Genomic DNA, 27,988 nt, shown 5'->3' on the forward strand with positions numbered 1-27,988 from the left:
CAGCCTCAGTGAGTGGATAAAGAATTGCAGATGGAATATAATGTGGGAAAGTGAGATCTTATGCATTCTGAAAGGAAGAATAAAAGAGTAGGCTATTTTCTAAGCTGGGAAAGGCTTTGGAAATCTGAGGTGCAAAAAGGACTTGGGAGTCCCAGTTCAGGATATTCCTAAGGTTAATGTGCAGGTTTAGTTGCTGGTTAGGAAGACAGATGCAATATTGGCTTACATTTCAGGAGGGCTAGAATACAAGAGTAGAGATGCACAGCTGACGTTGTATAAGGCTCTGGTCAGACTGCAATTGGAGTATTGTGAGCAGTTCTAAGCCTATATCTACGGTAAGAGGAGGTCTAGAGGATGTTTACAAGAATGATCCCAACAATGAATGGATTATCATATCAGAAACGGTTGAGGACTCTGGGTCTGTACTTGACAGAGTTTAAGGGTGAGGGCTTATCTGACAGTAAACTTACAGGATACTGAGATGACTTGGTCGAGGGGATTTTTGCACCAATAGGAGAGTCTGGGACCCGAGGACAAAGCCTCAGAATGAGGAGACGATCCTTTAGAATTGAAATGGGGAGGAATTTCTTCTGCCCAGGGTGGTGTACCTGTGAAATGTTTTGGCGCAGAAGGCTCTGGGGCCATATCATTGAGTCTATTTAAAGCAGAGAGATGGTTCTTGATTAGTAAGAGGATCGAGGTTTACAAGGAGGCAAGGAGAATGGGACTGAGAAACATATCATCTATAATCGAATGGCGGAGCATACTCAACGAGGTGAAATGCCTAATTCTGTTCCTAAATCTTATGGGCCGAACGGGTTCATTCTACGGTACAGAATAATAACTCTATGATTGGTCTTGGGGAGAGTGCCTCACAACATCTCTGCACAGAATTGGGACTAAAAGGTTAAATGAGATTGGAACTGTCTTCTCATTCCTTAAGAAGAAAGGACTAATCGGTTTCCAGCTCAAAACGAGCCGGGACATTTCCATCGGGTCTCATCCTATTCCATACCGCCCTGTCAATCAGTCGTGGGGGCGTGGCCTCTAGCTTTCTGTACCCAATGGAAAAGATGAAGGAATGGCACCAACGTTGAGGCCGCGCCCATCATTGACGATGTCCTTGCGGGGCAGGTCGGGAGACCCCACCATGAGAACGCGTGAGTGGAGCTTGGGGGCTCTGGGAGGTGCGCGTCGAGCCGCCATTTTGTGGAACGTTGTGTGAGAGGACGGAAAGGGAAAGGTAAGGTGGCTCAACTGACAGGCAGGGATTTGGGGAGCATTAGCCGGCATCGCATCTATCTACCTGGCTTTGCTGGCATGGAGTAACATGTGAGTAGGTATTGTTCCTGTTTGTAACTCGGGGTGGGAGCGGGCTGGTGCCGTGCCCGAAAATCGAGCGGTGTCAGTGAGTCCGTGGGCCGCAGGCAGAGCCGGAGTCTCAGTCTGGGTGGATGTGGGCCCGAGGCCTCGAGAGTGAGACATCTGCCGTGCTGTTTCAGCAGAGTGTGTAATCTGCAAATGGAGAGGGTGGGGATGTTAGTAGTTCCAGGATTAGTAGCATTAGAGATGCCGGAGTATGGCCTTTGTCTGTGTCACATGGCTGCGGGAAAGCTGGAACCGGCTGGTAGGCGACAGCACTGGGGTTCACTTCCTTTTCCCCATCTCTGCGACCATCACTGCGACCTGACCTTTCCCTCCGGGACCCTAACTGCTTTGGCGGGGTGGCGATGGTGAAGGAACGATCTGCTTTCCTACACCAATCATTGGATTGGTTGTATGGTTAAGTTAGCCGGCACCTCCCGCTGTTGCTGCATCCCAGATATGTATTGGTGAACGAATACTCGCTGTCGTGCACCATTAAAGGAGGCGGGAAGGCATGTTTTATTGTCTGTCATTCATCCTTGAAAATGAGTACTGATGCAAGCCCGCTGTCTGGAATGGGAACTATGACTAAAGCTGAGATCATTATAGACGGATCTGGCAATATGATTCCCAGCCGGCCCGGTTATGTCTGGTCCTTTTCCGCCCCAAAAGACTGAATAATAGTAGTGCTGTCAGTTTAGGGCTATTAATTTCTAAAACATTACCGCCCCTGTTTCTGCTTTTATTTATGTGTACACGTGTACAGATGTCCACTGAAGAAATGGCTACCGAGCATATGAATGGAAATGGTACGGAAGAGCCGATGGATACTTCCACTACCGTTGTTCGATCAGAACACTATCAAACTTTACTAAGTGCTGGTTTACCAAAGAAAGTTGCGGACAAGCTAGATGAAATGTATTTAGCAGGTATGGTTGCAAATTGTATGAGTACTCTGTACTAAAACTCATCGATTTAAGTTACCTATTTCAATTTGACATGCATTCTCATGTCCATTTTTGTGATTGTACAATTTCAATTCAGTAAAAATGGGCTATATCAGTGAAAGGACATTAAATATTGCTGCATTTGCATGGATTACAGGAGCTAGCTTGGACTGACTCTTCCTGCAAGTGATCATCTATTCATAGACAAAGGATATATGCAAGAATAAGGTGACTAGATCAGTAAAATAGCCATCTTTTTTATGGAGTTGATATCATCTAGAGCCAGATTTCACATAGCGATCAAAATGGATACTTTTCTTGAGCTGTTGAAATTCACCATATGATCTTGCAGGCACTGACATTATCTGGTGTGACACTAAGCCATTACAGAGCAGAAAGATCATGATTTGCTTCATTTTGAGTTGGTTCATTTCAGCTAGAGCCCCCTGAGTTATAACTTCAAGCTCTTAAATCACACCAGAAAAGAAAGAACTATAGCTCCTGTTCTTATTGCTGTTCTGGCAGTTTTGTTACTTACTCTGAAGATGTTAAGAAAGTGTACCATGTAATATTTTTTGCAATCTTGAAGTCCCAATGTGCTTCATAGACAACAAAATACTTTTGTACTGTGTCACTGTTGAAGTGTAGACAGATTTGAACCTATCAGTTTCTTCCAATAACAAGAAACTTATTATTGCATGATTTGTTTTAACAATACTAATTGAGATTAAAATTGGCCAGGAGAATGTCTGCTGTTCAACCAGTTCATGGGATCATCAACACCTACTGAGGACTTATTTCTGATGGGTTAGTTCTCTGACACAGCTTGGATTTGCTGCTCAATTCTCATAGGCAAAAGTGAGGACTGCGGATGCTGGAAACCAGAGTTCTATTCCTGATGAAGGGCTTTTGCCCGAAATGTCGATTTTCCTGCTTCTCGTCTACTGCCTGACCTATGGTTTTCCAGCACCATTCTGCTCTATTCTCATGTTCACATTTTTAACAGCAGTATTTTGTGTAGGAGTTGTAAATTATTTTCATCTTGCTAACGCTACTTCATAAAACTTAAATGCAGAAGTTCCCTTTCCTTTCATCTTTGAATATTATAAGCCTGTTGCTTTGCTTGAAGGAAAGTTTGAAGAAATATTCCCTTTGAATCTTCAGCTATAGGTTATTCTGATATTGATGGGCAATGTTTTTCCCCACCACTCTGCTTGAGAAGCTGCCTAGGCTAATGGCTGGATATTGGAATTCCCTGAAATTTCTTGAAATTACCTATCTCTGTTCTGCCTTTGTTCTCTTCTGCTGAAACTTATCACTGCTGATTAGCCCGCTCCACCCCAAACTTCTGTTGGCTTCCATGTTAGTTGATATTATGAAGTGTTCTATCCCTCATTGGTTGTCACTCCTACTTGAAATCTCCACCATCACCCATTCTTAAAACTGAACTCCACTGCCCTTGCAATCTTCATCCCATCTCCAAGCTGCCTTTCTTATCAATTGCCTTTAGATGTGTTGCTACTTCCCAAATCTATTTTATTTCTCAATCTTTTGCTTGAATCCTTCCAGTCAGGTTTCTGTTCATAAAATAGTTCCACAATGGCTCATACTGAAGTCGCAAGATGATTTCTGTGTAACTGTGAAGAAGTTTAAACTTTATCTTCATTGTCCTGACCTATAGTTTTTTTGTACAGTTGGCTACGCTGCTTCCACTGTCATTCTGTTATGTGGGACTTGCTTACATGTTGAATCACTCGCAATATCTTTTTGCTCCTGCACCATAACCTCTACCGTCCCCCTAGGATCTAGCTTTGGCCCCCCTCATTTCTCATCTGCATACTGCTCTTCAACATCACCATTTGAAGATGCAGGGTAAGTTTTCACATGCAGGTTGGTGGCATCCAGCTCACCATCACTTCTCTTGGCTCTTCCAGTGCTGAATTATCAGACAGGTTATGCAATGTCTTAGTACTGGATGTAAACAACAGCTCCAGTTCTAAATGGGCAGACTGCAGTTGTCTTTGGACTCCACTCCAAACTTCAATCTACTCATTTTATAGAGGTTTATAAAATTGAGAGTTTAGATCCCTATCCCTAGTGGAATCCAAAACTAGAGGGCATAAGTTTAAAATGAAAGGCGAAAGTTTATTTTTAAAAGGGGACCTAAGGGGCATCTTTTTCATGCAGAGGGTGGTGTGTGTATGGAATGAGGTGGCGTAGTTGCAACATTTCAAAGGCATCTGGCTGGGTACATGAATTGGATGGATTTAGAGAGATATAGGACTACATTAATTTAAAGTATTTGGTCGGCATGGACAATTTGGATGAAAGGGTATACAGAGGAATCTCAATTATCCAGCATTTGATTATCTAGTACATGCTAAATTGCCTGTAGTGTTAGGTAAGAAGGGGTAAATGTAGGGGTATGGGTGGGTTGCGCTTCGGCGGGTCGGTGTGGACATGTTGGGCTGAAGGGCCTGTTTCCACACTGTAAGTAATCTAATCTAATCTATCTGGCAAGATTGCAAGGTCCTGATGCTCTGCTAAACTGTTAGCTGGCATTCAATTATCCGGAATTTGATTAACTGAATGAGATACTCCCCACCCTTATCAGTCGGAGAATCGAGGTTCCTCTGTATTTCCGTGCTGTAAGCTCTGGCTCACCATGACAATGCTCTGCAATTGTACGGGTCTGTTTGTGACTTTGATGTTATGCTTGATCCTATGAATCATTTGCAATCACAGTTTGGGGGGGGGAGGGGGGAGTCTTAATTGCACAATCTCCATACAATCAGCTGACATTGTTGTAGTTTGAGCCTATTCCTGAAGCTTTGACATATTTGTCCTCTACTTGCCTAATTTCTGATTGGTGTCCTACATTGTATTCTATCTCAACTTGAGGCATCCAAGACTATCATAACTTGTACGACACCTGGTTTGCTGATATGTTTTGACTCTCGGTTTAGCAATATCTTGAGGTTGAAATGCTGATCTAGCTTCTTTGGATTTGTCCATCCCTATTTCTGTGATCTTCTCCATCCCTACACTCCTCTCATGCATGTGCTCCTCTAATTCTGGCATCAGTATGTTCTTAGTTAAAACTGCTGCACCAGTGGTGGTGATGCTTTCTGCTTAGGTCTCGAGCTCTGAAATTCCCTCTATGCCTTTCCACTTTACCTTATTTCCCATCTTTTAGGAGACTTGAAAGTTTAACCCAGCCTTTTTGTCAATAAGCTAATACAACCTGACAGAGCTCAGTGTCATGTTTCTGGTTTATAAATGTTTGTGTATAGTCGGTTCTGCTATAATGCAGTAGTTCTGTTCTCGTGCAACCATGTGTTCTAAGAAAATGCGTTAATAGCAGCACTACTTAAACTAATGGGGCCAGAGTTACATTATAACCAAAACATGCTTTAAAAGTTCGCGCTATAGAAAGTGTCAATCGTGTTATAGTGAATTCACTTTAACGAAATGCATGTCATAGCAGAACAACCTATAATGTAATGCCTTGCAGCCATTTCATACTTGAAAGACACTATGTAAATTTAAATTATATTTAAATTGCATTCTAGTCTATAATACCTCTAGTACATGTAGACAATGTGTCCCAGCTCCATTCAACAAGATCATGGCTAATCATTTGCACTCGCTGTTCTGCCTCTACCCTATAAACCTTGACTCCACTATATTCTGAAAACGAATGTTTTCAGAAATCTTGAATTTGTTAAATGACCTAACCTCAGCTGTCTGGGAAAGAAAGTTCCAATGATTCACATCCCTCTGAAAAAAATTCCTCCCCTTCACCATCTTAAATTGACCAACCCCTTATCCTGAAACTATCATTCCATGTTCTAAATTTCTCCAGGTAGAAACATTCTTTCAACAGCTGTCCTGTTGTTTTACTGAGATTGAATCTGATTCATCTAAAGTTTAGGTCCAGTCCATCTCTGAACTGTTTCTAATGCAGCTATTCCCCTTAAGTGACCAAAACTCAACACTGTACCCTTTGTGTTGGTTTCAGTAACGTCCCTGTATGATTGCAACAGGACTGTATTTTTATGTTCCTCTCCCTTGCAATAAAGGCCAGCATTTCATTTGTCTTCCTAAATATTTGATTGCTAACTTTTTCAGGAGCCCTGTATTCCGTTTTTAATTCATTTTAAATAACATCTTGCTTTTTTTTAATCCTTTAAGCTGATGTAAATGTGAGCTTTACAAAAATTGTTAACTTAGATCAGTTAAAGTTCAGTTAAAGTACAGTCATTGGCTGAAGTACATCAAAATCCTTTTCTATCTGAGCAGAGAGAGAATTTTATTCTGGTATTTGTCATTGGTGCAATAAAACTGAGGATAGTGTGTATTGAATTTGGGGTTCCTATGCCATTTTGTGAGTTGAGATTATTTTCACCTTAAATATTTGAAAGGATCCTATCTCAAGTACCATTTCTAATTTATTTAAATTTTAAACTGTTCGATTTCTTTGTATTGCTGAAAAGTTTTGTTAATTGATGCTTGCTTGGATTTTTTTTTTGTAGGTTTAGTTTCTCATAGTGATTTAGACGAGAGAGCAATTGATGCATTGAGGGAATTCAATGAAGAGGGTGCGTTGTCAGTACTACAACAGTTTAAGGAAAGTGATCTTTCCCATGTTCAGGTAAGAATTGTTATGTTTATTCAAAGTGCAATATTGTATGCAGATTATGATAATGTGCCATCTAAATTATATATCAGATGCTGTTGAGTTTGAAGTGCCATTAACAATCAGATGCTTAAATAGATCAACTTGCTGCAACTTGAAGTGCGGTATATTACTTATTAGTTTTATTTATCCTGTTTATAAATTCATAGTTGGTCATCTCGTTTTATCTAAAACAGTAGCTTTAAGACAGTGACCTTAATAGCATGAATGCCATTCTTGAAGTTCGTATTTACCATAGTATTTTCATTCCTTTTTTAATTGTATAAGTAGGAAATGGTGTGTAAATGTACTGTCTCATCTGTGTATAGTTCAATAAGTTTAATATCAAAATTAAACATCAGTTGAATCTACTTTATTCTAAACCATGGTGAATTAACAGCTATGCCAATGAGACACTTCATATATCTCTTGCAAATCTTATTATTTTATTTTAATTGAATTTCATGTTCCATTGTTTGATTCATCCTTACATGTGAGAAAACAGTTTCTCATTCAGTGGAATTAATCAATTCCTTAGCTTAATTTAAATGTAATTTATACCAGAAATGAGGAGAAATCATTGACTTCATTGTGACACATCATTTTAAATGGGACAGAGGTATTCAGTCAGGAGGGAGTTGCTCTGGGAATCCTCAACACTGTGGACCGTACGAAACATTAACATAGATTAGGGAGTCTCCTGCCAGCAACCATACTTAACCCCCCCCCCCCCAAAGCTTGGACATCAAGGTCACATTTGGTGTAGTGCCCCATCAGATTGCAATGACCTTGAGTCATTGGGGTTTAGAGAGCAAATTCTCTCTTTGGAGTCACTCCTTGCATGAGGGATTGTCATCAGTCATCTCATCTTCAAGTCATCTCATCTTCAGGACATCTCTGTAGGAGTTCTTTGGAGTGAGTCCTAGGCCCAGCCATCTTTTATTCAATGACCTTTCCACCAAAAGGTCATAAATGATTGTGCAGTAATCAGGTTTGGGCTGGCAAGTGGCAAATAACATTCAGATCACAAGTGTCAGGTAGTGACTACCTCCAAGAAAAGATAGCCATTGTCCCATGACATTCAAAGGCACACCCATCACTGAATTTCTTACTATTAACATCTTAAGGGTTAGCATAACCCAAAACTGAACTAGACTGGCAATATAAATAAATAGGCTAGGAATCGTGGAGCGAGTAACTCCTGACACTCAAGTCTATCCACCTTCAAGACACAGGTCAGAAGTGTTTTGGAATATTTTTCACTTGCTTGATAAGTACACTTAAACAAGCTTGACACAATCCTGGGCAAAGCAGGATTGGCACTTGTTCACTCCCTCTTCCACTGGTGCTTAGTAAGAGTAATATGTGCCATGTATATGATACACTGCAGGAATTCACCAAGAGACTTTGCACAGCATCTTCCAAACCCGTAACTGCATCTCTCGCAAAGGACAAGGACCACAGGCAAATTCTCCCCACCGCTCAGTATTCCTGATTTAGAAATACATCATTATTCTTCGTTGTCATTGGGTCAAAATTCTGGGGCTTCCTCCCAAATGGTATTTTGGATACACCTACACCAAACGTATAGCAGTGGTCCACAAAGGTAGCTTACTGCTAAAGGTAGCACTGTTCAATATAGTTCCATTTGAATTGGGGTGAGTCAGTGGGGCATTGACCTTTTTTTGAGAGATTTAATTCCTGCATGCTGACCTGTAGGTGGCTGCACACGCGCGCACACCTCAATCACCACCGCAGTCCCCAACTTTGTGGCCAAACTCACCCCGACCCCATCCACGACACGTTCGCTGTGCCGAGGGTGGCAGTCTTTTTCAAGATTGATTCATTCAAACCAAAGCTTGAAGCGTTACTTCAAAGTTGCTGCTCTTCAATCAGACCTTATAGTGAGGCTTCGGGGAGTAGCAGAAGCGCTTTTACTTTTAAGAACGTATTGTAAATCCCCAGTATCCTTAAACCATTAGGGCTGTTGTTTTAACAGCATTGACTTTAGCTTTGGATTGAACTTTGAACACCAGCTTTTGGTCTTGAGCAGAAACTGAAGTCCTATTTTTGAAAAAAAAAAGGTAGAAGTGGGTTGGGTAAGCTTTCGCAACTCTCCAGGGAGTGGGGGCAGGCTACAGTTTGGAGTCTGGGCTGGGTCATTGTGATCAGGAGGTTCAGGGAACAGAAGTTTCTGTAAACAGGATTGCTAACATGCAGAAGGCACCTGTATTGTAAGTAGCCAAATAAGTTTGTTTTTTGGCTGGCAGGGAACCTATTTCACTTACCAATGTAGCAATCAAAAATATCTCCAGTTGTAGGGTGCATTGATTTAACATTATTATTTTCTGAGGAATGTCCTATGGAATCTCACTGCATTTTTAATATTGTTTGTATGGAATAAATGTTTTGCTTACAGTTGTAATTTTCAGGAATGCAGTCACAGCTTTGTGAAGGCTTATGTTTCTTTCTATATAGAATAAAAGTGCCTTTCTATGTGGAGTAATGAAGACTTACAGACAGAGGGAAAAGCAAGGATCTAAAGTAACAGATGCTAATAAAGGTCCAGATGAGACAAAAATTAAGGTAAAATGCTAATACTGAGGCAATAGCTCTTGTTATCTGACATTTTTATAATGTTTTTGCTTAAGTTAGAGGAAAAGTCTCCAACAGCGAGGTACAACCCATGAACAGGCTGTTTTGCTCCACTGTTTGCTGTGATCATGATGCTATTCTAAACTAAACCAACTGTCTGCGCATGGTCCGTATCCCTGTATTCCTCGCTGTTCAGTGTCTGTCTAAATGCCTCTTAAACATTAGTATCTTATCTGGGGATGGAGAGCGGGAAGAAACTTGACTCAGCACGTTTTCTTTATATTTCACCCTTCTCACCTTAAGCGTGTGCCCCCTAATATTTGCTGTTTTCATCTGGGGAAATGGCTAGTCTGTCCACTCCATGTCCCTCGATTCTTGTATACAACTTCCAAGTTTCCCCTCAGTCTCTGACATTCTAGCAAAAACAATCCAGCGTCTCGCAGCCAATCCACTACAATTCAGGCAACATCCTAGTAAGCCTCTTTTGCACCCTTTCCAAAGCCTTCCTAAAATGTTGTGCGCAGTTCTGTTAGCAATGTTCTAAGCGTGAACTAACTAAAGTTTTCTACAGCTGCAATATGGTGTGCTAACTTTTACATTCAATGTTCTAACTGATCTATTGGTCACCTTGGGTGGCACATTGGTTAGCACTGCTGCCTCACAGCGCCAGAGACCCGGGTTCAATTCCCGCCTCAGGCAACTGACTGTGTGGAGTATGCACGTTCTCCCCGTGTCTGCGTGAGTTTCCTCCGGGTGCTCCGGTTTCCTCCCACAGTCCAAAGATGTGCAGGGTCAGGTGAATTGGCCATGCTAAATTGCCCGTAGTGTTAGGTAAGGGGTAAATGTAGGGGTATGGGTGGTTTGCTCTTCGGTGGGTCGGTGTGGACTTGTTGGGCCGAAGGGCCTGTTTCTAATGTAATCTAAAAAAAATCTAAAACCATGTCCATGTGTGTTGCCACTTTCAGGGAGCTACGGACTTGCACCACAAGATTCCTCCATGTCAGTGCTCCTAAGGGTCCTGCTGGTTTACCTTTCACTTGTCCAGGTTAAACTTCCATCTGTCCTTTCTCCATCCAAGTTTCCAGCCATTGTATATCCAGCTGTATCATAGAACATAGAACTGTGCAGCATAGGAATGGCCCCTTCGGCCCACAGTGTTGTGCTGAACATGATGCCTAATTAAACTAATCCCTTCTGCCTGCCCTTGGTCCATATCCCTCCATTCCTTGCAGTCTTTTTCAAGATTGATTCATTCAAACCAATGCTTGGAGCATTACTGTTGGTCAGAGTCCCAATAGTTCCCATGTACTTCAAGATAAACATGTGCATGTCTTAAAGTATCTCTACCACCATCCCTGGAAGTGTGTGCCACACACGTACTACTGTTTCTTTAAAAAAACAGTAATACCTTTAAAATTTACAGCATCCTGGTAACCTCTTCTGCATTCTCTCCAGAGCCTCCACACCCATTAATGTGCTGACTAGAATTGAATGCAATACTCTGTGTGGCCTAAGCAGAGCCTTATAAAACTACAACATTATATCCCGACTTTTGTACTCAGTTCCTCGACCAATAAAGGCAAGCATGCCAAATGCTGCCTTTACCACACTACCTACTTATGTGGCCACGTTCAGGGAGCTATGAACTTCAATCCCGAGATCCCTGTGTATGTCAATGCTGTTCAGGGTCCTAACATTAACTGATACTTTTCCTTCGCATTTGATCTCCCAAAATGCAGCACCTCACATTTACATGAATTAAACTCCATCTGCAATTTCTCTGCCCATACCTGCAAATGATCTATATCTTGCTTTTTCCTTTGACCACCTTCTACACTATCCACAACTCCACCGATCATTGTATCGTCTGCAAACTTATTAACTTGCCCGTCTACGTTTTCATCCAAATCATCTATAAATAACACAAACAACAGAGGTCCAAGTACAGATTTCTGTGGAACGCCACTAGTCACAGACCTCTAGCCTGAAAAGCAACCTTCTACCACTACCCTTTCCCTTCTATGGGCAAGCCAGTTCTGAATCAGTGTGACCAAATCACCATGAATCCCATGCATCTTAATCTTCTAGATGAGGCCAACATGAGGAACTTTGTTGAAAACCTTAATAAAATCCATGTAGATAACATTCACTACTGAACCCTCATTGACCACCTTTGTCACCTCCTTGGAAAATTCAATCAATTTAGTAAAACGTGACCTACCCTGCACAAAGCCATGCTGACTGTCCCAAATTAGGCTGTACTTTTCCAAATGCGTGTGAATCCTATCTTAAGAATTCTCTCCAATAGCTTCCCTAGCACCAATGTAACACCAGTTTCTAATTTCCTGGATTATCTCTATTTCCCTTTTTGAATAGAGGAGCAACTTTAGTTAATCGCCAGTCCTCTGGGACCCCTTTAGTGGCTAATGAGGATACAAAGATCATGGTTAAGGTCCAAACAATTTCCTTTGCCTCTCTCAGTAACCTTGGGTAGATCCTAAAGGGACCTGGGGACTTAATCCACCTTGATGCTCTTCAAGAGACTTCTTTCCGATCTCAAAATACTGTGTTGTATTAGCATTGTCCACACAATCTTCTGTGTCTTTCTGGGTGAATACTGATGCTAAGTACTTAAGTGAGATCTCACCCACATTTCCTGCCTCCAAACATAAGTTCGTTTCTTTATCCTTGAGTGGTCCTACCTTCTTCCTAATTATTCTCTTGCATGTAAAGAATGCCTTGGTGTTCCTCATGGGCCTTTTGACAATCTTCCTCTCTATTCACAACTCTTGTGTTGTCTGCAAACTTACCAATCAGACTACTACATTTTCTTTCAAAATATGTATATACAGACAAACAAAAGCTCCCAGCACTGATTATTAACACTACTGATCACAGACCCCCAGTAAGAAAAATAGCCCTCCAGAACTACTACTACTACTCTTTTCGGTGACCAAACCAACTGTATGTCAGAAACAAAATCAGAAATGGCTGGTAAAACTCAGCAGTCTTGCAGCATCTATGGAGAGAAAGCAGTGTTAATGTTATTATACATTTTTGATTTTGATCTATATTTTGATTAACCTTCCTCACTAATCACTCTGCCACCATTTTTTGTTTTGCCTAACTCTTTCCAATTGAACTGTTTGCCTTTTTATCCAAATAATTTGTGATACCTATATTATAAAGTTTGTGAGAAGATTTGTAGCTCGGGTGCTCATTGTTGTGGTTGTGTTCGCTGAGCTGGGAATTTGTGTTGCAGACGTTTCGTCCCCTGTCTAGGTGACATCCTTAGTGCTTGGGAGCCTCTTGTGAAGCGCTTCTGTGATGTTTCCTCCGGCATTTATAGTGGTTTGCCTCTGCCGCTTCCAGTTGTCAGTTCCAACTGTCCGTTGCAGTGGTCAGTAAATTGGGTCCAGGTCGATGGGCTTATTGATTGAATCTGTGGATGAGTGCCATGCCTCTAGGAATTCCCTGGCTGTTCTCTGTTTAGCTTGTCCTATAATAGAAGTGTTGTCCCAGTCAAACTCATGTTGCTTGTCATGAGTTACCAACTAGCCACGAAACGACACGACCAGCTATCCTTAGTAGCCACACACGCAGATGACAAGCAACATGAATAAGAAAATTGATTCTAGCTGCAATATGGATTCACAGATACTAATAGTTCTTACTCATTTGAGGGGGTGTTGCTGGAGTACAGGTTCATAGCTCCTTGACAGTAGAATCATAGGTAGATAGGATAGTGAAGAAGGTGTTTGGTATGCTTTCCTTTATTGATCAGAGCATTGAGTACAGGAGTTGGGAGGTCATATTGTGGCTGTTAGGCCTCTTTTGGAATATTGCGTGCAATTCTGGTCTCCTTCCTATCGGCAGGTTGTGAAACTTGAAAGGGTTCAGAAACGGTTTACAAGGATGTTGCCAGGGTTGGAGGATTTGAGCCGTAGAGAGAGGTTGAATAGACTGGGATGGTTTTCCCTGGAGTGTTGGAGGCTGAGGGGTAACCTTAGAGGTTTGTAAAAACAGGGGCACGGATAGGATAAATGAGACATATCTTTTCCCTGGGATGGGAGAGTCCAGAACCAGATGGCATAGGTTTAAGGTGAGAGGGGAAAGATATAAGAGACCTAAGGGGCAACCTTTTCACGCAGAGGGTGGTATGTATATGGAATGAGCTGCCAGAGGAAGTGGTGGAGGCTAGTACAATTGCAACAGTTTAAAAGGCAACTGGATGGGTTTATGAATAAGAAGGGTTTGGATGGATATGGGCTGGGTGCTGACAAATAGGACTAGATTGTGTTGGAATATGATCGGCATGGACGAGTTGGACCGAGGAGTCTGTTTCTGTGCTGTACATCTGACTCTGACTTGTGAACCTCAGTTGACCTAACGGGGGTGCCCTATATACAGCCCATGACGCACACGTGGGCTACCACCCCAATTCACATGACTGAATGTCTGGCTCCATTTGAAGTTCAGTTACTCGTTTTGCAGAGGGCTGCTCCTCCAGTCAGAGGTAGTTTTCTCTCCCGTGTGTGCTGTTGCAGGATTACTAGTTAGTCTGTCAGCAGCAAATGAGAGGGAGAACTGGTCTGAGTGTGGAAGATCAGCCTGAGGCCAGGAACATGATGAAGTCTGTAATAGGCCCTGGGAACAGACAGTTTTTGCTTTCATTTTCAAATCTCCAGCAACTGCAGTACTTCACAGAATCTGACTGAGGTTCAGCTTCTTGTTGGGGGCAGTCTGGACCGCGAATGCAATCAGAGCTGAAAGAGAGTTCAGGGACTGGACAAGCTTGATAGCCTGCGTGGGTCACCCCTTCTCCATTGAAAGCTCCATTGCTGCTTATCTGAGAGTTTCAGGCCAACCTGTCTGCACTCAGTCAAAGGGTGACAATTTTTGGTGGACTGCTTCAGAAAAGATAGTCAACATGGCTTTGTCAAGGGCAGGTCGTGTCTCTCAAATTTCATTGAGTTTTTTGAGAAGGTGACCAAGCATGTAGATGAGGGTAGGGCAGTTGACGTGGTATACTTGGACTTCAGTAAAGCCTTTGATAAGGTTCCACGTGGTAGACTGATGGAGAAAATGTAGAGACATGGAATTGAGGGTGATTTAGCAGTTTGGATTAGAAACTGGTTTTCTGGTGGTTGATGGAAGATATTCAGTCTGGAGTCCAGTTAATAGTGGTGTGCCACAAGGATCTGTTTTGGGACCACTGCTGTTTGTCATTTTTATAAATGACTTAGATGCAGACATAGGTGGATGGATTAGTAAATTTGCAGATGACATTGAAGTAGGTGGAGTAGTGGACAGTTTGGAAGAATGTTACAGGTTGCAGGGGGACTTGGATAAACTGCAGAATTTACCTGAGGGGTGGCAAATGGAGTTCAATGCAGCTAAATGTGAGGAGATGCACTTTGGGAAGAATAACAGGAAGGCAGAGTTCTGGGTCAGTGGAAAGATTCTTGGTAGTGTGGATGTGCAGAGGGATCTTGGAGTCCATGTACATAGATCCCTGAAAGTTGCCACCCAGGTGGATAGTGCTGTGAAGAAGGCACACGGTGCTAGGTTTCATTGGTTAGAGAGATTGAGTTCCGGAGCCGCAATATCATGCTGCAACTATACAAAATGCTGGTGCGGCCATACATGGCATATTACCAGGAGATTTATCAGGGTGTTACCTGGTGTGGAGGGAAGGTCTTATGAGGAAAGGCTGAGATGTGGGTCTGTTCTTCAAAGTTTGTGAGAAGATTTGTAGCTCAGGTGCTTGTTGTTGTGGTGCTGTTCGCCGAGCTAGGAATGGGAGTTGGTTGTCCTTTTCTTCCTCTCTAGTGAATCTGATTCCTCTGAGTGTGGCGTTGATGATCTGGTGTGTGCCTTCTATTTCTGTGTTTTTAATGTTGGTCTGTTTTTGGGTCTGTTCTCATTGGAAAGAAGAAGGCTAAGAAGGGATTTGATAGAGACATACAAGATGATCAGAGGATTAGATAGGGTTGAAATACGTTTTCCTAAGATGGTGACGTCAGCTTGTACGAGAGGGCATAACTACAAATTGAGAGGTGATAGATTTAAGACAGCTGTCAGAGGAAAGTTCTTTATGCAGAGAGTGGTAAGGGCGTGGAATGCCCTACCTGCTAATGTAGTCAACTTAGCCACATAAGCGAGATTTGAACAATCCTTAGATAAGCACATGGATGATTTTGGGATAGTGTAGGGGGATGAGCTGAGAATATTTCACAGGTCGGTGCAACATAGAGGACTGTATTGTTCGATGTTCTGAGATGTAAAGTTTGTACAAGTGTTTGGCTCGCATTTGGGAAAGGATTTTGCTGCCTTTAGACTCTGCGTGCTGAGGAAACTTGAAATACTCAAACTGGTGCTGTTGGTCAGGAGTGAGCTATTTTAATGAACCAAATTGCTATTAATAAATTGCGAGTAATTACAAAACTGGATTTTAAAAAAAAATCTGCAGAACCTTGTAATGATGCTCCCTGACGCATTCAGTGTTTTAGTTTAGGATCATACTGAAATTTTGTGCTCCTTTAAAAAAATCTAATCTTAAAATCTAGATGGCTTGGTTTGGAAGTATGGGTGTTCTTTTAAATTAGTTCTAAATTAGTAATGAGATTGAAGATGGATGGTTCCTTTTTAAAACATTCTTGTCAGTTATTTTCCTAATATCTAAGATGTTGATAGCATCATAAAAAGAGGCTATTTGGCATTCACATCTCTGGAAGAACAATCTAATTCTGCTCCCCTGCAAGTTGGAGCTGTTTCTTTTGATTTCCTCTGTTTAGATATCCTCAAGATTTTGTTTCTCCATCAAAAGTGTTCTTGATTTCCTCCTTTAAGGTGAGCACCAGCTTCTCCAGTCTGTATCAGTCCATGGAACTAAAGGTTTCCTGCTCTTGGGTTCTTGAAATTCGATGCTGCACTAATTGAGGACTAGCCAGTATCTTTCAAAGGCTCACCTACTTTGTTGGATTTGTGCTATATCATCCTATGAATATTGTTCATTGTATGTTTTTTTTATAACATTTTCAACTTTCCCGTCTTTTGTTAACAATTTGTGCAAATATGCCTCATGTTTCTGTTCTTGCATCCTTCCTTTAGCATTGTAATCTTTATGAATTGCATTGCCTGTCCTTCATATTTGTTTCTTACATTTCATCTATCACCTTGATCCATTTCACAAGCTTATCAACACCTGATCAGAGTGTTCTTGGTTCTGTGGGCATTTGTTTCCTTCTGGTGGTTCTTCTAGATTTCGATAGCAGGATGTTTTAAAACCTTAAGCAATGAAGAGGAGTGGGCCAATTGGCTCATCGAGCCTACTGCACCAATCAAGTCCATGGCTGCAGCCCCTTGACTCCTTGTTGCTTAAAACTCTGCCTTGAGGTTGAGTCACTGAATATATTCAGCAGGTCTCTGGAAGGGAATTCTTAAGACTAACCACGCAGAAAAGCTGAAGTAAGTGTGCACTTAAACGAAGACTGTAGGAAATGTTGTCTTTTAACCATATCACCTATCATTCTCCTAAGCTTCAATAGGTACAAGCCAAATTAACTTTCCCTCAAAAATACCGTTCTTTTTATCACGGGACTCTTCTCTTCTTTGAACTACAGTGCAAGTACGTCCCTCCTTGAGGCCATAACTTCACAACATTCCAACTAGGTCTCACTAATGCTTTGTTCAGTTTGACCTTGGATTATAATTGAATTCAATTATAATCCAAAATATCCATGTAGTAAGGGTTGGAGTAAAGTATCCTGGTAAACTGAAAGTGATTGAACCATTGATACCAACTGAGGACTTGACTTGTCGGTAGAGAATTGTATGTGAACCTGTCATCTGCCTGTTTAAAGTTTGGCTGTTTTCTCAATTAAGCTTGGCAGGTCTGTGTTCCTTATTTTCTAGGTTTTTTGAATGAATTATGTATGGTGGTTTTGGATGCTTGAACCTGTTTGCTTTCTTAGGCCCTCTTGGAAAGAACAGGATATACACTTGATGTCACTACAGGGCAGAGGAAGTATGGTGGTCCTCCTCCACCTACGACACATTCAGGTCCTCAACCTAACATTGGTACTGAGGTAAGCATCATTGACTCCTAAATATAGGAGAGTTCTTCAATCTTGGGGGGAGAAAAAACCATTAGTAGTGATAAACTTAAAAGTACAGCATGTGTAGACATTAACTTGTTAGGTTAACCAAGTAAGAGCATTTCAAGTGCTATCTTGATGTCAGCTTAGCCACATGTTTGTTAACCATGTGAACAGAACAGTTCTTTTGTGTTGACCATCAGTTTTCTTTAACCATGAAAACCCAGTTCCCTTTATGAATGCTTTAACATTGATCCAATTTTACCAGATATTTGTAGGCAAAATACCACGGGATCTCTTCGAAGATGAACTTGTCCCTCTGTTTGAGAAAGCTGGTCCAATATGGGATTTGCGTCTGATGATGGATCCTCTGACTGGCTTAAATCGAGGGTATGCTTTTGTGACCTTTTGCTCCAAAGAAGCAGCACAGGAAGCAGTCAAATTGGTAAGGTTCTGTGGTGCATACACATAGTATATCTATTCGCTTAAGTAGGATTCATAAACTAACTCTTTTATCAATTTTGTCAGTGTGATAACCATGAAATTCGGCCTGGTAAACACATTGGTGTTTGCATTTCTGTGGCAAACAACAGACTTTTCGTTGGATCCATTCCAAAAAGCAAGACAAAGGAGCAGATTATGGAAGAATTTGGTAAAGTTACAGGTAAAATTGCATCACTTGCCTCATCACATTATCCCAGTTGATGCATACTGCCTATTTGATAGCTACATGAATAGGTGCAATCCAACACAATTATTGCTACTTTCCAATATGATCAAGGCAGTTAAATTGCCTGAACCTCAGATGAGTGAGATAAATTTGACATCAAATTCTACTGTTCCAATGCACAGTTCATTTCCAAAGTATTCAGTTTTTATTGCTGACTGAAGAAGCTGAAGTCTGGTTGCACTGTGGCAAAATGTTCTCTTGAACATTGATAAATGCCTATGTTGGTCTTAACTGTCGGTATGATATAACTGAGATTCCCTTTTATAAAAAAAAATGTATGTTTTCCTTGTAGTTGTTTCTTTGCTGTGTTCCAGGAAGATGATAAAATCCTATAGTAGGTTGATTTGGACTTCTAATTAGTCACTAATTCTGCCATCTGCCCTAATTATGCTGCTTGTCACTAGATGTTTAGGAGACCTCCTATTGATCTTAGCCTAGGTAAGGGACTTGTGTTGATTCTTTCTCCATCTTCACACTCTGGTATAATGTGATTCTCCTTTAAATCATGCTCCTTTGAACTTGAATTGTAATTGTCAATGATGAATGTGGGCTAAATGTTGGTGGAGCTGAAGAATCATTGCCCAGTTCATCAGATCATGATTGGATCTTGTCCTAATCTCCCCTGATGTTTGCTTTCTGTGGCCCTATTCTCTTAAAACATTTACAGTTCTACTATGTTACTTTTGGATCGATGGTGTTACAGTGGTCTGTTGGGTTTCCTTTAGTATGAGTTCACATCAAATTTTGGGCGCATTCCGTTTGCCTTGACTGTGGACGAAAATTTGTTTCTTGCAGAGAAATGCTAAGTTTCGGCCATCCATTTTTGTTCTGTCCACTTTCATCCTCCTTTCGCACCAAACTGTAAGCAAATTGCTTCTGTAGATTCTTTTGAGGGAGAGAGGATTTTTGTGACTATTTCCCATGTATCTGGATAATGTTTTTAAAACTGAATGATCTTTCTTCCATACTTAATTTTTTTTACATAGGTGCTCATGCTTTACTGAGAGACGTACAAAAGAAACTACAGAAACTAGATAATGTATAAAAATAAACCTGTGGAATTTTTTTTGATATGTCCTATCCTGTTAATTTATTTTGGCAGAGGGACTCACAGATGTGATACTGTACCACCAACCAGATGACAAGAAGAAGAATAGGGGTTTCTGTTTCTTGGAATTTGAAGATCATAAATCTGCTGCCCAGGCCAGACGCAGACTTATGAGTGGAAAAGTGAAAGTCTGGGGCAATGTTGTAACAGTGGAATGGGCAGATCCTATTGAGGATCCTGATCCAGAGGTCATGTCAAAGGTATTTAACCTTGAACATTGTGATTAACGTGCTACATCGCATTTAAAGCAATCTGCTCGATGAATATCAATTTTTGAGGTGACAGGCTTCAAGATTCCCACTACAGTTCATTCATGGAGTCCTGCTATCGTCTCTAATAGCAGTAAAGTTTCCCTTCCTGACCTCAGGTGCTGACAGCATCTTCGTCGTCTGAATTTTGACCCAGTTCTGCTGGGCTTGCTAAATTTGGCTACTTAAACAGTCAGTTTTTTGTACTGGTTCTCAAAGTACCCACAATCTACCAAACGTATTTGTAGGATTATAAAAAACTGCTGCCTTGATGGACGCACCTCCAACTATATTTGAGAATCTTAGCACCATCCAGGATGGAAAGATCTCTTTGATTTAGCACCTTTTCTGTTAGTCTAAACATACCATCGTTTGCAGGCTTTAATCTTCATGAAAAGAATACATGAAAGTAGCTTGTTTATTCAGTAGGATCATTCAAGCATCATCACAAAAGGAGGTGCAGAACTGATTCCTTGAGTAGTCATCAACTACGTATCCCTCTCTGAATCCTAAATTGAAATAAGTCTCGCTATCCCTTCATTGGTTCAAAATCTCGGACTCCTTAACTAACACCATTGTGCAGTTATCTTTGCTGTATTTCGTCTATAATGTTGCAAAAAATGCAGCCGAACCATCATCTTGACGGCACCTAGGAGTGGGTGTTGCAGATTTACCTTGGTGGTGGCAGCCAAATTCTGAAGTGAACAATTTAGAACAAAATTATAATGTGGAACTGCTAGAATTCGACACTGCTTCCACATTGAGCTGCAACTATTTCACTGAACTGTGAACAATGTTTTTTCATTGTTGTAGTGCTGAGAATGATATTTAGAAGTTGATGCCAGTAGTTGGACATCACATTTAATTGTATTTTCTCACTGCAGGTAAAGGTGTTGTTTGTTCGTAACTTGGCCAGTTCAGTAACAGAAGAACTACTAGAAAAAACCTTCAGCCAGTTTGGCAAGTTGGAGCGGGTAAAGAAGCTGAAAGATTATGCATTCATTCACTTTGATGAAAGAGATGGTGCAGTTAAGGTAAAAATTCTGCAGAAACATTCTGCTTTCAGATTTCAGAGTGAGATGTAACATTGCATATGTAATTTCAAGTAAATTACAAGCTTTGAGTCTGCTGTGATCTGTGATGAAAAATTCTTTTTCATCATCTTTCGACTGATTAAGACATTGATGGATAATTAATTTGCTGAGATCATGTATAGTATGTTTTTATAGGTGGCTTTTGAGGGTATGCGAGCTGTGAAGATGGATAGGCAATCAATTGCATCCAGTTTACCAATGCACCTATTTAATTTTTTTATTCCCTTGGTACTTAGTAATTTATTTTTGAAGTGGTTACTCTTTGCACAAGTTTGTGAACAATTTGGTTAAATAAATCACATTTAAACACTGCTTGTGGATTTAGTTTTGTAGGATATTTAAAAAATCTGAATGGCATGTACTTTTGACATTAAAACCTATTCAACATCAGCTTTAGTTGATGGATGTTTCGTCATATGACATTTGGCTTGCCTGTGAATACATTTGCTGGAATTCAGTATAACCCAATTGTACAGTTTTGTATGTGGCATTCAAACTGCTGCAACCAAAGATATCCTGTAATGGTGACATTTTCTAATTGATGTACAATTAGACTGTTTTACAGTGCAATCATTTACCTGTTTCTTCTCCATGACAGGCCATGGATGAAATGAATGGGAAGTATTTAGAGGGTGAAAATATTGAAATTGTTCTTGCTAAACCACCAGACAAGAAGAAAAAGGAACGGCAGGCTCAAAGACAGGCTGCTCGATCTCAACCGTGAGTGCATTTTACTTTTTGTGCTTATGGTTCAAACATATATGATTTACAAAATGTAAATGATCCTTGGAGTGGTGGGGAAGAGGATTCCATTCAAGATGGTGGTGCTTTTCAGTATGAATGGATTCTGGACCAAATCTAGATTTTTGCATGGAGTTGGGTGAAGGTGGAACTCCATGAGGTTGATCCTAATGGATATTAAGTAGGTGGTGTTTCAGAAGCTCTGCGACTTTAATAATGGTCATTTTCACAATATATCCTTCTGTATAGTCATGAAGTGTTAATGGGCCTCAAAGGTGCAGCAGTACTATCCCCTTTGTGAACCTGTTGCATTTCAGCTACTAATTATTGAAAATGGAAACTGCATGTTGAGGATTGAAACAGTTTCCTTTTGAGCCCATTATTTTGTCCTTGGTTAAGGTGTACCTTTTGTAATAAATAAAAGGTGCTTAAAACTAGGTACATTTCTCATTTAAGATATGAAGTACAGTTGACATCTCTCCAGTTCCAACACCAAATCTCTCTAAATGAGATTGCCGTGAGCTTATTCAGCTATTATTCAAGTCTGTTATGCCATTTGGTTAGATCATCTCAAATAATTTCTTTTACTCTCCAGGACCTCTGAGTTGAGGGGTGGGAAAATATCAGCTGGTCTGAGATGATTATATCCTTTTCTTTTCAGCTATGTAGGTCCTCAGAAAGAAACGTAGTCAGGGCAAAACTAGTTTTGTTCTGGTGAATCTGCTGTATTGCTTCTCAATGTCTTTTATCTTAAGTGTGATACCTGAAACTGAATGGAATATTCCAGTAGAGTCTGAGAGATCTCTGATTTTAAATTTGAAAAGAATTGCTTAACAGTATACCTAAATTTATGGGCTTGAGTTCAAACTATAAACTTTCTTTAATTCCAGGTATGAGGATTATTACTACTACCCTCCTCCTCGCATGCCCCCTCCGACAAGAGGCAGAGGACGTGGAGCCAGAGGAGGTTACAGCTATCCTCTAGATTACTATAGTTATGAAGATTATGATTATTATTGCTATGATTACCATGATTATCGTGGAGGATATGAAGATCCATACTATGGCTATGATGATTATCAGACAACTACTAGAGGAAGAGGTGGCAGAAGTGGAAGAGGTGCCCCTCTTGCCAGGGTTCGTGGAGTTTCCCAACCACGTGGAAGATCTGGATTCACACCGCGTGGTCAAATGGCAGGGAGAGGTGCTCGTGGTGCAAGAGGGGGTGCCCAGGTGCAGCAGAGAGGCCGCGGGGTACGTGGTGTGAGGGGTGGCCGCGGTGGAAATGTAGGAGGCAAACGAAAAGCTGATGGGTACAACCAGCCAGATTCGAAGCGGCGCCAGACCAATAATCAGAACTGGGGCTCCCAACCTATTGCTCAGCAACCGCTCCAAGGTGGTGATTATTCTGGTAACTATGGTTACAAATCTGAGAACAACCAGGAGTTTTATCAGGATACTTATGGGCAACAGTGGAAATAGACCATTAGGGGTTCAGTTAATGTGACTGATAGGTTATCCGAACTGACTTTGAAATGCAGATTAGCCTTTAATCTGATTGGCTGCCGCTTGCTAATTGGTGACATCTGGCAAGAATCCTTATTGCAGATGTGTATATATTTTTACAAAACCATTCACTTGGGACTTCACTGCATAGTCTGCAACGATTCCACTTGACTGTGGGAAAGGCTTTATTTTGGTGTTTTTTTTGAAATTCGGCTGTTTTGATAAAGGCATTCCATCATTCTGTTAGAAGAGGATGGACATAATTCATCATGATTTTGCCAAAAATGTTTTTAGAAATCTGGCTCATAACTAAACATAATCTCATATTTGGCTTTTGTGTATGTACATTACTGGTAGTTCTGTTTCCGTGGCTTTTAAAGTTAATGCGTAATTTGCAAAATTAGCTTGTTGCTTTTTTCCAGAATTTCTTGTATTTGAAGTAACTGAAGAAGCTGTATGTTACTAACTTGCATTACCAAGAGTGGGCAAGTTAAATAAATTTGTTTGTTGTTGACTGATATTTCAAAATTACTACCAGTTATTTAGTTTGGCTATTCCAGAAGTGACACTTTGTCAAGTTCATTCTTGTATTCTCTATCTACTGTCAATGTCTATTTCAATAAAATTTCAAAATTCTACCAAACCACATGAATTTTAACTAAATTCCATTTTGTTGCATAAATTTTCCTTTTGACAAATTTTTTCCAACCTTGCAAAAAAGTTATCCAAATTTTCCAAAGAATTCATAATGGAAAACCTTGGTCAGAATGGTTGAATTACAGAATGAAAGACTTAGGCGTGTGTTCATGTCTGCATGATTTAGGTAATTGAACAGACAGCTTATATTTATGAATGATAATTAAAAGTGAGACATTAGCTTGTTTAAAAACAAAATCCAAGAGTGAATTCCCCAACCCCCTGGTCTCTCTTCTGCAAGGCTTCCAGTTTCCTTGCAATGTAGTTTAGTTTAGGTTGATTTAACAATGATTGAACATTCAGGTTTCTGTCTCACTTGCTGCATTGCTGTTTTGGGTTCTTTAACCTGAATCTAATATGCACCGCTGTCTGTGCCATGAAAGTACTCTGGGGATAAAACCATAATATTTTAATTTAATAAAGATCTTTGTGATTTTTTTTATTATTAATTTAATTGGTGCTAATGTTTCTTCATAAGGATAAAGTTATGAAAAAAAGCTCCAAAATGCATTTCTAAATCTCCAATCATAAATTAACAGCCTATAATTTTCAGCACTAAATGCTGTCCATTGTTTGCTTAATTTCTAAAATGCTTATTTGCCTAATGAAATTATTGAAGTTTGTTTAACTGAATTGCTCAAACATGTCACTTTGATTCTAAATTCTGATGATAGTAGGAGTGTACCATTTCTTAGCTCAATCCTAAATGAACTGCAGTGCTAATTAATTTTGCACATTAATTTGTGTTTTAAAATCCATTTGAATAAAATTCTGCTTCAAATTGTTCTTGTTGCTTTAAACTATCAATTACATTGCATACATTGAATGCTACGGGTTTTATGTCCATTGCTGTAAGTAAATTCTGTTGAAAAATGACTAGGTATTTTTAATAAATTGGAACCTAATTAAGTTAAATGATACACTCCTTGGTTTTAAGTTGCACTCAAATGTAATTGCTTGATTTGTCGTATTAAATTTTGATCCTGAAATGCAGGAAAATTTAATCTTTGCATTAATAGGAGCAATGTGCTTTAAAAACAGTGCCATGTGTCAGCCTTTTTTCTCTTTCTAAAATGGGTTTAGTATTGGATCCTAATTTAATGGCTTCCTTTTGTTGCCTGGCTAGCAGGAAAACGAGGTCGAGGCCGGTCCTGACCTGTTTTGATGACGACTGACTTACTATGTGGAGGTTACACTGGAAGCTGCTAATGGAGATGATGGTAAGATTCCAGACCATGACGCCAAATGGAGAGCGGGAACAGCCAAGGAAATGAAGAGCTTCAAATCTAAACATATATGGACTATAATTTTTAAATTTTGTATAGCCAATGTACCTTTTTGTAATGTACAGAGGTAGTGGTGGGTGATGACGTTGGAAGTTTGAGAAGCAATTTCATAATGTTCATAGGATTCACATGATGCCAGACTGCTCAGAAGACTTAAAACTGTGCACAATCATATTCGAGCTCAACTGATTGTAGTACTATATTGTTATTGCTCATCACTACCTCAAACATTCTGTAAGTCATTATTCTGAAGAAGCGAACTACTTGCAGATGGAAGTGTAATCGCCAAACTATCAGGTAGTCGAGCATTCCAGAAAAATGGTTCTTTTCTGAACCCATCTTTTTTTTTTAAAGAAAGGGTTGGTTGACTACCTCAGTAGCCGAGGATTAAACTACCCTGTGTACTGTAAATAGAGAACTGTAAGACAAAAACAAGGCTTGTTTGCTACATTTGTCCACAAAGGAAAAGAACCCTTTTGTATCTTATTTCTAGTCTGGAATTTCTTTTGTTAACTCTGGCTAATGTGGGGTGTATGAAGTTATTGTTTGACCCTTTCATTCTTACAAATGACCAGAAACAAGTCTTGCTTTTGTCTCTATTAAACTGAAATTGCTGTCTTGCCTTTTCAGATATTATAGTTAGCCTTAGGTTGTATGATAGTTGAAAGGAGATGTTACTTTTGTAAGTAATAAGATGTTGAGAATTGAAAATTCAATTTGACTGCAAACTATAAATTCTGAAATAAAGTACAATATCCCTTTTGATGGTTTTGTGTAGGTTAGTCCTAATTGCACATATCTTTGTGTTCTAATGAAGTTGATGTAAATTGCATTCTCCAATCCACTTTTTGGATTTGATGTAAAATTGAACTAAGCACACATTGTTTATAAGGTATCCTTCGAAGTGGCACCTTCTTGCTTTGTATGTCTCAAGTGTCCAAACTGCATTTCCTAGAAATTTTTCAATTTCTATTCCTTGGTTCCTAAAATTGTATAATGCCATGCCACATTAGTATTAACACCAAATAATAGATCAAATTTTGATGTTTATCTTCAAAACTAGATGCAAATTTACAGCCAGTGTTGCAAATTGAAAATTATAACTATTTTACTAGTGTTAGAAGTTGATGGCTAAATTAGGGTGTTTCCTTTCAGCATATTTAAAAGGGGTAAACAAGTTGAAAGACTTAAGAATATCACGCTATCATACTTTAGAACATATTTAACTTTCTTGAACCTGTAGCAAGCTACGAGGATATGTTTTTAGTAAGTGTTCATAATTCATAGCACTACTTCTGTAGACTTCCCTTAGTCCATTTGCTTTTAATAAACTTGTAAAAAAGTTGTACTATAAGATTTTAAATTGGATAGCTGGGTTAACACTATACAGGTGTTAATTTGGGTGGGTGACAATAGATAATAGGTGCAGGAGTAGGCCATTCTGCCCTTTCAGCCTGCACCACCATTCAGTATGATTATGGCTGATCATCCTTAATGAGTATCCTGTTCCTGCCTTATCTCCATAACCCTTGATTCCACTATCCTTGAGAGCTCTATCCAACTCTTTCTTAAATGAATCCAGAAACTGGGCCTCCACTGCCCTTTGGGGCAGAGCATTTCACACAGCCACCACTCTCTGGGTGAAGAAGTTTCTCATCTCTTTCCTGGATTTGGTTTTGAATATACTATATACCATAGTGTTATAGTGCCAAGTTTTTAATTCCAGATTGAATATTTGACATGTAACCTAAAGTAATAGTAAAATAGTATCAAAAACTGAGTTTATCTCAAGTTACTGAACTACAGAAGGTTCCAGTTTAATCTGTATTCAGTTCTGGGTTAGTTGATTTCAGCTGGAGGTACAGTTGTTCTTGCTATGCCCCTAAATTAAGGATAGAAAATAAGTCAAAAACTTGCCTTGCCACCCCAGCAGTTTTGTTGGGAAGTGCACAAATCTCTCTTGGTTTAAAAGGAATATTAGCATTTCACACTAAGGTTCCCTGTGTGAATACTTATCACGCAATTAAGATGAAGATTACAGATTTGCACACCAAGGGATTGATGTAGAGGATGAGAGAAATTTTTGGTGTAGATTTTTAAAATAACATCCTTACCACAAAAATCAGATATTTGTGAAAGGTTGTATTTGATATTGGTCCTACCATGTCTATAACGATCAGTACTGTTCCATTTTACCCAGAGCAGTGCTTGTCTGTATTCCAATCTGTTTCAAAATGTAATGCTTGTACCCCTTAAATTAAGCTGTAATAATCATGTTATACTGTTGATATATAACAGACATTGTGGGTTTAATGTCTTTGTTTTGGTAGTGAAGCTGTGTGGAGTGCAAGGATGTATCAGTAATTGCATGGTCACGTGAGCATGGTTTCCTACCTTAAATATTTGTCCATGTTTTCTGTAAACTTAATTGTGGATCAGGCTTAGATGGATACAGGCCAAGAAAATTGAACAAATATCTAGGTCAAGAAGAGGAATAGAAGGCTAAGATATGTGAAAGTTTTAAAATTTGAATCTCCCATTAAAAAGGGATATTGTGACTTTGAAATATATACCATACTTTGCAAATAGACAAAAGATTAAAACATGAATGCAACTAAAGAAAACATCGAGGAAAAAGTTGCTGGTTTTCTGTTTAGTGTGATTTCAATTTAAAACTATCTGATCAATCATTGCTTTCATCCACCCATAGAAACTGGAGATGTTACTTGCCCTTTTTAAGGAACTTACTGCTAAATACAGCAAGATTTCATTGGCATTGACCATCATTGTTCATTCCTGCAGATAAACATTGTTTTATACTGTAAGCTGGAGGTGAGTGTAACTTATTTTTGTAATAAAGATTTTGATTTTTAACTGTCTTTCCAATGGAGGTTT

At 39.9% G+C, this 27,988-nt stretch overlaps 1 protein-coding gene across 8 annotated transcripts; it reads left to right on the forward strand.

The window, feature by feature from the left end:
• Positions 1-1,106: 1,106 nt before the first annotated feature.
• LOC122552944 (heterogeneous nuclear ribonucleoprotein Q) lies at positions 1,107-27,972 on the forward strand. Of its 8 annotated transcripts, none has more exons than XM_043696221.2 (12): positions 1,107-1,243; positions 2,132-2,294; positions 6,848-6,966; positions 9,469-9,576; positions 17,562-17,675; positions 17,953-18,129; positions 18,213-18,348; positions 19,517-19,722; positions 20,655-20,804; positions 21,463-21,584; positions 22,496-23,016; positions 24,934-27,972. In XM_043696221.2, the coding sequence occupies exons 2-12, from the start codon at positions 2,132-2,134 to the stop codon at positions 24,960-24,962; spliced, it is 1,845 nt and encodes a 614-aa protein (XP_043552156.1). In that variant the 5' UTR covers positions 1,107-1,243; the 3' UTR covers positions 24,963-27,972. The 8 variants fall into 8 exon arrangements, with proteins under 8 accessions (XP_043552156.1, XP_043552157.1, XP_043552158.1 ...); XM_043696222.2 differs by having other exon boundaries at positions 24,937-27,972; XM_043696223.2 differs by having other exon boundaries at positions 22,496-23,001.
• The last annotated feature ends 16 nt before the right edge of the window (positions 27,973-27,988 follow it).

The sequence above is a fragment of the Chiloscyllium plagiosum genome, unplaced genomic scaffold (assembly GCF_037043375.1).
Source record: "Chiloscyllium plagiosum isolate Xiang-an unplaced genomic scaffold, Cpla_swu_hap1 HiC_scaffold_10, whole genome shotgun sequence".
NCBI lineage: Eukaryota > Metazoa > Chordata > Chondrichthyes > Orectolobiformes > Hemiscylliidae > Chiloscyllium > Chiloscyllium plagiosum.